The sequence below is a fragment of the Lissotriton vulgaris genome, chromosome 2_1 (assembly GCF_964263255.1).
Source record: "Lissotriton vulgaris chromosome 2_1, aLisVul1.2, whole genome shotgun sequence".
NCBI lineage: Eukaryota > Metazoa > Chordata > Amphibia > Caudata > Salamandridae > Lissotriton > Lissotriton vulgaris.
This window is the reverse complement of record NC_141687.1, coordinates 1,758,821,192-1,758,833,633: the sequence shown is the minus strand read 5'-3', so window position 1 is coordinate 1,758,833,633 and position 12,442 is coordinate 1,758,821,192. Positions and strand designations below refer to the sequence as shown.

The window sequence follows — 12,442 nt, the reverse complement described above, 5'->3', positions numbered from 1 at the left end:
AGCATTTACTGTTTCAAGTATGTCCTGTGAAGGGTAAAAAAATGCAGGTTTTAGGTAATTTTGTAATTTGTGTACCGTCGGGGACACTAAAATACTGGGCATGTGGGTATTAAACTGACCAGGTAGCAAACCAGGTTGTCAACCACTACTCAATAGAGCAAGCAGCCTGTGTTCTTTTGCTTTTGCCTGTGTAAATTTAACTCTGAAGGTTGTTGACTTTGTTGGGTAAAGTGTGTGCACTTTATCCACACACATGCTCTTTGTGTTTTACTGTGGTACTCTTCACGCTGTCTATTACGAATTATATAACAATGTCATTTTTCCCTGTATGGAACATTGCTTTCTTCTGAACTTGGAGTGGAAATGAAATGTATTTTATATTTCTTCTGAAAACAACACATGGGAACGGGTTGACTGTGTAAGGGGCAGGTTTTGTGAAAAGGAATTTGTGAGAATTATCATTGCAGCTGTTTTCCCCACCTGATGTCTACAGCTGCACCACAGCAACATATTCCAATTGTACGGTACTCTTATTTTGGGAGGCGCACAGTGTAGTGCACAAAACGCTACAAGGCTGAGTTGCTACATGCCTACTCTACTAGCGCACTCCTCATTCATGTCTCCAACACTTGGCATGTGTTTTTATGCCAAACGCGCTCTGTACACAGGGCTGCACTCGGAGATTTCGACTCCTGTCTCGAGCTGTCTAGTAAGTCTCCAGGAGTAGTGCTGTAGGCAGCTTGTTACCAGTAAGGCTAACATAATGTGCATTTGTAAAGCGCATGTACACACCTAAGGAGTGGACGCCTTGGCTCTGGATTACAGATGTTAATTTTTGCCCAACTCCTTGGAACTAATTTTATCAATTTTAAAAGGATGAAAAGCTGAGTGAGGCCCACGAGATTCGAAGCTATGCACATGAGATCAAACAGATTCCTGGAGTGGATTCATTAGTCCACTGGGCCACCGGATCTGGCCTCATCAGCTGTGTGACTTATTTTATTTCTGCCCTAGCTTGCGAGCATTTCAGAGGCTCCAGTCTGGAGGGGAAATCTCCCATGTATCTACCAGGCTAGTCTTCCTGGGGATACCCTAGGCTCAACTTCTTGATGCCAGACTGTTGAGGAAGCCTTTCCTGCCACAGCACACTTCCCAGCCTTACTTGTTGCACAACACTCTATGGTTCATTCCCAAACGCCAACGATCAGTGCTCCTGCTGTCTTTTCTTCTATCCAATAGATGCTGTTCTTGTTTCTGGAATGAAAGCGATTAGAGTGGGAGCTGATGTTCGAAGACACTTTTAATTGTAGGAAGGTTATAAGAGCTATAGGGGCATATGTATCAACCGTTTTTTTAGTCGCAAACGCGATTCGCAAAAAAAGCAGCGTTTGCGACAAAAAATTCGCAAAACGCGATGTATAAGTAAAATCGCAACGCAAAATTAAGGAATCTCAAAATTTGTGATTTCCTAATTTTGCGTAAGCATTTAAGGATTCGCAAATTGCGATTCCTTGAATGCTATGTATCAAGCACACAAGTTGTGCGATTTCTCATTAAGAAATCTCAAATTACCACCAACTTCAAGTTGGTGGTAATTTGCGATATCTTTTACAAATGCACTTTTTGGCATTTGTAAAGGTGCCATGTGGCGCACATACATACCTTAGGGCATGTATGTTCGCCATATGCGCACACATGTTCATTTCAGGGGTGCATCAGGGGGTCCTTATGACACCCTTGAAATTATTCTCAATTTGCGATTCTCAAATTGTGAATCGCAAATTGAGAATGACTTCCCAATCATTCCTATGGGCCCCCTGGGCCATAGAAATGAATGGGAAGGTATTCCTTAATTGCGATTTCGCAATTTGCTAATCGCAATTATGGAATATTAAGAATTGGCTATTTGAGAAGCGCAAACACGGATGTTGATACGTCTGCCCCTTAGTCACGTGTCTCAATATCTCTAGTTCTCTCCTTCTCAAACTTCTATTCAATTACATTCTCATTGTCTCGTCTCACACAGCTACTATGCTTTAATAATTTTTGTCTTCCCATCTTCTGCATCTTTCTCACTGTCCTTTCCCTAACTGCCTCATTCTATGTCACCCTTTTTCTTTCTTCTACTTCCTTGCAGAGAATGAAAGAACAGGCGAAGAGGTTCTCAGATGAGATCAGACAGATCGACCTGGATGTCAACCGAACCTTCCGCAACCACATCATGTTCCGGGACCGCTATGGAGTCAAGTCAGTTCTCCCCATTGCCACCCTCACAGTTTGTCTCTTTGTATGTCAGAGTTGGTACAACCCGTGGAATTTCAGGTCCCTTACATAACTGGTAAAGGCACATGATGAAGTTGTTACTTAGTTAAAATCTAGTGAAGCTTTTATTGGCATACTGACCGATAGACCTGTACAATCTCTTGATTAGCGCCTGATTGCCAAGTTTCAGCCTCAGATACTTCTGCGTGCATGGTAGGGTTGCAGCATTTTTCTATTCTGTCATGGTTTCGCTAGAGTCTCTTGCCCCTTTCCACCCGCTTCAGTGCACTCTAGCAGTGTGTTGAATTGGTTGTAATCAAGAGCAGGTGATATGGTCCTTAGGCCTATCGTGTCCCACTGATTTGTTGGGCTTTGGCGGCCTTTTGTTTAAATGATGATGGTATATTTCTTGTCATATGTTAGTGGAGTAATTGTGAAAAAGCCACACCGCTATTTGCAATTAGCAACCGCCATGTTGCATGCGTTCGGCTTGTAACGGGCATTTGATACTGTATATGCGATCAGAAATCACCCAGGGCAGATTGTTTCATTGAAAGATGCGAATATTTTGCAGTATGGCCTCACTAACCGTATTGCGGTATGGGAAGCAGTAACCGCGTCAGAGACAATCTGTATAGTTGTCTGAAACTAGTTACAATTTGTTCCCCCCAATGTGTTTTTGAGAGAGATGTTAGGTGGTGTTTTATGGCAAAGGGTGCTTGTACGCTCTGGCTTTGTATGTGTTGTAAAGAAGTAAACATCTCCAGACCATGGTGGCAAGGAATCGAGGCAAGAGGGTGGGGGTGTTTGCCAGCTTTTCAAATTGATCCATTAGGATTTTCAAACTGAACAATTAAGGCATAACGAATAGTACTCCAATGGTGCTTTTCTAGGGAAGTAAGCCTCTTAGGTTATCAGGCGGTAAATTGTCTCTTTTAAACTAGTGATATGTTTGCTACCCTCGGTATTTATGCTGTATCTCAGTCCATAAAAAAGAATAGACTCCCCCAGTGGTTTCAAAAGACTCGGGGATAATGCTGAACCCTGGCATGCTCTAAACTGAGCATGAAAGGGGGTAGATTTAAATTGACTTTTGTTTCTTTGCTGTGTTCCTTCAGAAAGAATATGTGGTCCACCTAGGTCTCTCCTGATTGGCTTGCTGTTTGGGTTGATCCAGATATTGGCCCAATGTAGGGCAAAAATATAAATCTGCAGAGCTAACATTAATCAAATGGCTGATTTTCCCTCACCAGTTATTAATAATTCTTCATCGTTACTAATAAGTATATCTTGTGTGTCGTCCATGTTTTCTATTCTTTAACCTCATCACCCTATTTAAATCTACGTATCTTTAACTGATGGCTTATGGAGGTGCTAGATGTCCTAGAGTGCCCATTTTACACTCCTCATAAGTCACCCATGAGAATCATAAAGTTTCCTCCATTCAAGAAGTGTATTAATGTTTCCAAAGCAAGAGGCTTGGTCAAACATAGTTGTACGCCTTCGGAGAGCACCACCCTTCTGCGGTTTTCATGCAGTGCAGACAGTATTTAGTATTACCCGCTGTAATAAGCTCTGACAATTTTGTTTTCCTTATCCAGCTGCCTGTGCTTGAACTTTCAGGGACATACATAACATTGTAATGTTATTTAAGTGTCACCAATTCAGACACTGCTAGGCTACCAGACAATCTGGCAGCACACGGTCTATCTCAAACTGTTTCGAAATCTACTCACTCGGCCGGTCACAGCATATTTACCAACAACCCCGGTATCACTTTGGTCAAAATGTACCCACTACCCTGGACTGATCATAAAGCTGTACATTTTAAAATCAAAATAACACAGCGCAACAACCACATTTCAAAGAGTCCACTTTTTGTAAAGACTCGACACTGGCATAAAATACAGAAGAACGACCTTGAAGAGTCTCTTGATAAATGCCCTCCTTCACATGCCGCAGATAATAATGTGGCAGTTGACCGATTTGAGGAAGGGATCAGCTCGGCGGTCAATAAGGTAGCCCCAGAAAAAAACATTAATTAAGAAGATACCAGGCGACATTACCCTGGTATGGCCAGGACATTAAAAACAAAGTCCAAATGCAGAAGAGTTGAACGACTATGGAGTGCTGATTATAGTAAGGAACTTAAACTGGCATATAACCTAGCCTTAGAAGAAAACGAGCAGGCCATTAAATAAGCTAAGATGAACTATTTCACTACCAGAATTGGGGCCACTAGGAACTCCTCTAAGGACCTTGTTAAATCAGTCCAAACCCTCCAAGCGTCAGCAGGCTAATTAGTTTAGATTTGACCAAACCTTCTGCAGCAAGATGGATAATTTTTTCCAAACAAAGGTGCAATTAATTCATGATGACTTCCTTAAGACACCCCCTGATGCCCCTAAATCTAATTGTCTGACCATCGAGGAGAATTCTACCCAGGGCCAACTTACCATCTTTCGGGCCCTTACTCAAGAGAATGTGAATAATCTCCTTCTACTAACTAAGTCAGGATCTCCTAATGATCCCTGCCCCCCTCCTTCTCTGCATCTGGTCTCGGGAATAATCAGCTACCATTTAGCTACTCTTCTAAATGTTGTAATTAAGTCTGGGACCTTCTCCCAGTGCTGGAAGAAAGCCTATATCAGGCCGGTCTTGAAAAAGCCTGCCCTTGAACCAACTGAGGTCAATAACTACAGACCGATATCGTGCTTTCCAATAGCAGCTAAAATTCTTGAAAAATCATTAAATAATGGGCTTATTCAACATCTTGACTCTTACAGTCTTTTAGATGCTAGCCAGCATGGCTTCTGACCACGCCATTCTATGGAGTCGGCCTTGATAATGGCCACAGAGGAGATTCACAGACAGGTGGATGAAGGGAGGGGGCACAGCCGTCCTTATTCTACTAGACCTATCAGTAGCATTTGACTCTGTGAATCATGCAGTGTAAGTGCGACGGTTGGAGGCCCTGGGGATTAATCAGATGGCTCTGGCCCTCCTCTCCTCCTTCCTAGCTTGTAGAGAGCCGAGGATACATTGGGAGAATCTACAATCTGTTATTTTCCATCTTCCGTGCGAGGTACCACAGGGACCGGCTCTATCACCGACCCTATTCATCATCTATGTTACCCGCTGGCCAGACTCATCAGAGAGCATGGTTTTACTCTGGTCTCGTATCCCAATGACTCTCAGATTGTCGTATAGGTATCAAAAACACCAGAGGTGACAGCCATTAGCTTCCATAACTGCCTGACTGAAGTTATGGCTTGGATGAATCACAACTTTCTTAAAATTAACACTGACAAAACGGAAGTTATGGAGTTTGGCATTTACTAACCCTGTGGAATCAAACATGTTGGCCAACAGAGGCGGGTGAGTCTCCCAGCCCAACAAGTAAGGCTAGGAATCTAGGAGTGATCCTTGATAACCAGCTACATTTCGCTGGCCAGATGAACAGCCTGACGTCTTCTTGCTTCTTTTTACTGAAGTCCCTACTCAAGATTTTTCCTTTCATTCCACAGGAACTTAGAAAAACGGTGGTAGTAGCCCTTATCCTTACCAAAATAGTATACTGTAATGCCCTATTTTTGACCATTGACAAGATGGCTAAATTACAATATCTACAAAACGCCGCTGCGCGATTACTATTGAATATTCCTAAAGGTCATCCTACTTCATCCGGTATCAGGATACTACAATGGTTACCAACCCAACAACGAGTGGAATTCAAGGCCCTCTTTCTGGTACATAAAGCATTGTATGGAGGAGGTGCCCCGGATATGCAGAAATTGTTTCTCTGGTACTCACCCAGGAGAAACCTCAGATCTACCAACGCAGGTTTGGTACAATTTCATAATATCCGTAGAGCAAGATGGGGTCGCAGGAGTCTATCCCATTCTGCAGCTAAATTGTGGAACAAGATGCTGGCTGCCATGAGGCTACAGCCTATTTTGCAGCTTTATAGGAAAACGCTTAAAACCTGGCTGTTTCCTCCCCAATTAAGTTCACATCCGAATTGAGCAGCTCCCCTCACACTTCCGGAGCGCCTTAGCCCTGCAGCAATCGAGCGCTTTATAAACCTAATTTATTTACTTACTTACCAACATTATTTTACAGTTCTTTGCTTCCACACTAATCAATATTCATTCGGTGCTATTTGCTGGTAATGCTTTGCATTACCATACAACATTCCTTTAAACCAGACTTATTTTTTTCAAGCATTGCCACTGCTTGTTGTGCCCTTATAGCACACATGCCTTGTACAGAAGATTGCGGGACAGAGCATTTACCTGTGTATGGATATAGTGAGTCATTGTGTGAAGAGATGATTTCATGAAGGATTCGAGGGTGAACACAGCGCATCATCGATGTAAAGCATTATTAGCAAAAAGTGTGTTAACTTAAAGAGGCATCTTCTGCCTTATCAATCAATGGTTTGTATAGCGCAGCTCCTCAACTATAAGGGTCTCAAGGCACTGGGGGGGGGGGGGCTGCTGGTCTGCTAGGGCTCAGTGGTTCAGTCGGAGAGCCAGGTCTTGATGTCCTTCCTGAATTGAGGCAGTGACAGAGATTGCATGAGGTAGAGGGGCAAGGTGTTCCAGGTCTATCCTGCGAGGTAGGAGAAGGATCTTCCTTCGGATAGGCGGGACGGTAGCTAGGGCCAGTTGGGCTGAGCGGGGGGCTCTGGTGGGCGCTTGTAATGTGAGCCAGTAATTCAGGTATGCAGGGCCTGCATTGCCTAGGGCTTTGTAGGCTTTTGTGAGGAGCTTCAAGGTGATTCTATTGTTGAAGTAGAGCCAGTGGAGGTCTCTTAGCTGGCTCGAGATGTGGCTGCAGTGTGGATGTTGAGGATGAGTCTGACAGAGGCGTTCTGGATGTTCTGCAATTTCTTGAGGAGTTTCTGGGTGATGCCGGCATAGAGTGCATTGCCGTAGTCAAATCTGCTGCTGACGAGTGCGTTGGTGACCGTCTTTCTTGACTCAGTGGGGATCCAGTTGAAGATCTTTTGGAGTAGGCATAGTGTATGGAAGTAGGATGATGAGACGGCATTGATCTAGTGAGCAAGGAGTCCAGGATGATGCTGAGTTTCCGCGCATGGTCTGACGGTGTGGGGGGAGTTCCATGTGCTGCAGGCCACCAGCAGTCATCCCAGGTGAAGGAGGTGGAGCCCATGAGGAGGACTTATGTCTTCTCTGAGTTGAGCTTGATGCAGCTATTCCACATCCAGGCAGTGACAGCCTTTATCCCATCATGAAAGTTGTTCTTGGCGACTTTGGGTTCGTTGGTGAGGGAGCGAATCAGCAGGGTGCGTTCGGCGTAGGAGACGATGTTGAGTCCATGATTCCTTACTATAGCTGCGAGTGGGGCCATGCAGATGTTGAAAAGCAAGGGGCTCAGGGAGGAGCCCGGAGGTACTCCACAGCTGATCTCTGTGGGTTCCGAGAGGAACAGAGGTAGTCTGACTCTCTGTGTTCAGCCGGTGAGGAAGGAGAATATCCATTCCAGGGCTTTGTTGCGGATACCGGCGTTGTGGAGTCATGTACATTGGGTGTGGTGGGAGATGGTATCGAAGGCAGCTAAGAGTTCCAGGAGGATGAGGGTGGCAGTTTCGCCTCGGTCAAGAAGGGCGTAGATGTCGTCAGTGACTGGGAGAAACGCGGTCTCAGTGCTGTGGTTGCTTCAGGAGCCAGATTGGGAGAGGTCCAAGATGTTGGCTTTGTTGGCCTTCTCGATGACCTTGGCTGGGAAGTGGAGAATAGAGTTTGGTCTTATGTAACGGAATATAGTCTAGAGCTTGTAGCTGGGGTTGGAATATGAATGGGTCACGTTTGTACTAAAAGCGAACAGTGGTGAGTCTTGAACGAGTGCCAGATATACGATTGTTTAGTAGTGTTGAACTTGACACAGTATCTATGCAAGCCGTTTTCAAAGAAAAATGGTTGCTTTTATGTGTCTGTAGGTGAGCTTTGTGTCCCTGCATTATTAAAGGCAGCCCTGGTGAGTATAACCTGTTTCTCAGCCACTTTGTGATCAGTGCTGGTACACTGAAAACATGGAAAGTCAACCCTAATATGCCAAGCTAAGAAGCAGGATGTCTGCCCCACATTCATTTTATGATGTGGATAATATGAGCCTGATTCACAAAGTTTGGTGTTGGAGTAGGTGTGACATGACCTAGCTTATTCCTAGCATTCAGGAGTACTACAAGAGAAAGGCCAAGAACAATCTTTGCAAATCAGGCCCAATATTTGTATGTAATATTATAGATATTGATAAAAGTGGCAATATTAAAATTTTTGTAATTACTAGTTATCCGTATCAAAAATAATTTGGTGGCTTTTGTACTGTTATGAATAGAGGAATCCAAGTAATAAAATTATCCATGAATATCTCTCTAAAAAGCCTTACTGCCACTGACTCAGTAAAAATAGTACACTATGTATTTGTACATATGTTCTTTGCATGTTATGAGTGTTGTCCATCTTACCAAATGTAACAGTTTTTTCTGTTCTCCCAGGCAACAGGCATTATTTGACGTCCTTTCTGCCTACTCTGTCTACAACACGGTAAGCTCTTCATTGTTCTGTGAGGAGTTAGGTTCACAGCTCGTATGATGTATTGTACTACAACCAATGTCTGGCAGCAAGGTAAGACAGAGTTGTTAATTTTGATAGGGAGGGCTGTTCGACACTCCATCTAATAGCAAGGAATCTCAACAAAGAAAGATTTTGAAACAAGGTTTTATTAACAAAGCCGCACTTCAATGTAAACTAAGCACATTTCTGCCAAAATTCATAAGAGGAATAAAAATCAAATGAATAGGACAGGAAGCAGCCAGGCTCCTTAGTGAGAGATCTGTGCAGAAATCCCTTAGTAACACTTGTAAAATAATTGATTTCACAGAGTGCCACGCTCAATCTCATCCTTCATCTATGTAAAAACAAGCATTAAATATCTAAAACCCTGAAACTATTATTGAATCTACCACCATCTGTTGTTCGAACTGTAAGTCTGCTATTCCGTTGATTAACTCTAAAGCCAACCTCTCAGATGCTCATATCACTAAACCTGAGATCATCATAATATCACTCATTAATGCTCGCTCTCTGGCCAGTCATAGGCAGGAGATCGCCGACTTAATTCTGGATAGAAAAATAGATATCCTTTTCATCACAGAGACGTGGATGGATGAAGCGTCTGACACTGATTTACTGGTAGCAGTGCCGTATGGCTTCACTGTACACCGGTTAGACAGACAGGGGAAAAAAGGAGGGGGTCTGGCAATTATTTCCCGGACTACCTTTCCGGTCAGAATATTTCCTATACCTTCATCAACATGTGAAGCTTTACATTTTGCCATCAAGCTTACTCCTTCATACAATCTTAAAGGAGTACTCATTTATAGACCCACGGGTTCACGATCTGAATTTCTGTCCTCCTTTGTCATTTATGGAACCATTGGCAATTGACGACACCTTCATAGCCTTGGGAGATTTAAACGCCCATTTAGACAAAACGGAAGACTCTGAAACTGTATCCCTATTGGCCGACTGTGAAACGTTGGGACTAACTCAGTTTATAAATGTACCCACACATGAGGCCGGACACACATTAGACGGCATTTTCTCTAACATCAATGAGTTAGTAATACGTGATGTACTGCCCCTCACTTGGTTTGATCATTATGCTATTCTGTGCCATATTCCTATCAATCAGGCTCCTATTCCTAAAAGGGCCCTTCCAACTCAGGAAATATTTAGAGTCTGGAAGGATATTGATTATGAGATCTTTAGAAAGTTGCTGACTAAATCCTGTCCCGTTATTTCGGATGACCCTAACACAGCGGTGAATCAGTTTTTCACCTGGTTGGGCAATGCGCCCTCCCCGCTCCCGCCTCCCAGCTGCTTCACCCTCCCTCGCACTTCGCCATATATGGCGACCGTGCGAACGCGCAGCGGTCACGCGCAGCGGGCGCGCTGATTGTGCGCCAAAGGTAAGCCCGTCTGCGCCTGTCCGCGACTGGACCGCGCCCAGCGCCAGGACCCCTGGCCCCCGCTGTCCCCTGCCCACCCGCCGGACGTACGACACCGCCACCCTCAACGCACTCAACGCCGGACGATCCCTGGGTTGCTACCGAGCCACCCCGAGACGCACCCACGGACCCTTCTGCTGCAACGCCTGCAAGTTCACCTGCATCCGGGCCTGCACCACTCCAGCAGTGCCCAAGACCCCGACGAGCAATAGCAGCAGCCACCTGAGATGCATCCTGCTCAACACCCGCTCCGTCCACAGGCATGCCATCGAGATCTGGAACCTGCTCGACACCACAGCCCCAGACGTCGCCTTCTTCACGGAAACCTGGATGAACGCCTCCTCCGCGCCTGACATCGCCATCGCCATCCCAGACGGCTATAAGATCATCCGAAGGGACCGCATCAACCACACCAGAGGAGGCATCGCCATCGTCCACAGGAACACCATCTGCATCACGACCAACACCGATGACACCCTCGCTACCGCCGAGCACCTGCACTTCCAAGTCCACATCAACCCCAAGACCACCCTCAGAGGCACCCTCATCTACAGACCCCCTGGACAACGCTCACAATTCAGCGAAGACATCGCCGACTTCATCAGCCCGCACGCCCTCTGCTCCGCGGACTACATCCTCCTCGGGGACCTCAACTTCCACCTGGAGAACAACAACGACCATAACACCACCACCCTGCTGGACAACCTCGCCAACCTGGGACTCAAGCAACTGGTGACCACCCCCACCCACTACGCCAGACACACACTCGACCCCGTCTTCTCATCCAGCAAGGACATCGCCTTTAGCCACGCCACCGGACTCCACTGGACGGACCACAGCTGCGTCCACTTCAGCTTCGCAAGGACCACGTTCCACCACCACCAGCAACAGGCTGCACGCAGGAACTGGAACAAGATCACAGCCGACCAGCTCGCATCCTCCCTGAGCACGAACCCTCCCACCAGCACAACGAACCCTAGCCAGGCGGCCACCAACCTCACGAAGTGGATCAACGACTGCGCAGATGAGCTCGCCCCCCTGAGGACCCCGCCCAGCAGACCCGGCAGCAAGAAAGCCCCATGGTTCACTGACGAACTCAAGAGCTCCAAGAAGAACTGCCGAGCCCTCGAGAGAACCTGGCGCAGAGACCCAACACCGGACAACATGTCTGCCCTCAAGCTCGCCACCCGGAAACACCACCAACTCATCCGCGCCACCAAGAAAACTGCATTCAAGGAACGACTGGACAACAACGCACACAACAGCAAAGAACTCTTCAACATCGTCAAAGAGCTCTCCAACCCCAACGCCGGAAATAACGACATCACCCCTTCGCAAGACCTCTGCAACTCCCTCGCCTCCTACTTCCACAACAAGATCGCGGACATACACAACAGCTTCGGCACTCTACCGACGAGCACCACGACCGAACCACCGCCCCCCACCACCACCCTCCGCGCCTGGACTCCGATCAGCACTGAAGACACCGTCCACACGATGAACACCATCCACTCCGGATCTCCAACCGACCCCTGCCCTCACCACGTCTTCAACAAGGCCGACGCTATCATCGCACCCCACCTGCGGGACATCATCAACACCTCCTTCGACACCGCTACCTTCCCGGAGATCTGGAAGCACGCCGAACTCAGCGCTCTACTCAAGAAGCCATCGGCTGACCCCACCGACCTCAAGAACTACCGCCCCATCTCGCTGCTCCCGTTTCCTGCAAAAGTCATCAAAAAGACCGTCAACAAGCAGCTGGCCACCTTCCTCGAGACGAATGGCTCCCTCGACCCCTCGCAGTATGGCTTCCAGGCCAACCACAGCACTGAGACCGCCCTGATCACAGTCACAGATGACATCCGAGCGCTGCTCAACAACGGAGAAACAGCGGCCCTCATCCTCCTCGACCTCTCCGCGGCCTTCGACACTGTCTGCCATCGTACCCTAGTACAACGCCTCAGCAACGTCGGAGTCCAGGAGAAGGCACTGGAGTGGATCATCTCCTTCCTCGCCGGTAGGACACAGAGAGTCCGCCTCCCCCGTTCAGATCTGAAGCCACCGAAGTCATCTGCGGCGTCCCTCAAGGCTCCTCGCTCAGTCCAACCCTCTTCAACATCTACATGAGCCCCCTCGCAG

At 46.8% G+C, this 12,442-nt stretch overlaps 1 protein-coding gene across 1 annotated transcript in view; it reads left to right on the top strand.

Moving 5' to 3' along the window:
- The window catches only part of LOC147733247 (uncharacterized), a 531,395-nt gene that overhangs the window by 454,353 nt on the left and 64,600 nt on the right, over nt 1-12,442 (top strand). Inside the window, exons 10-11 of the mRNA XM_086957810.1 lie at nt 2,138-2,247; nt 8,786-8,834. Coding sequence (XP_086813936.1) covers nt 2,138-2,247; nt 8,786-8,834 — 159 coding nt within the window. The remainder of the gene's footprint in view (nt 1-2,137; nt 2,248-8,785; nt 8,835-12,442) is intronic.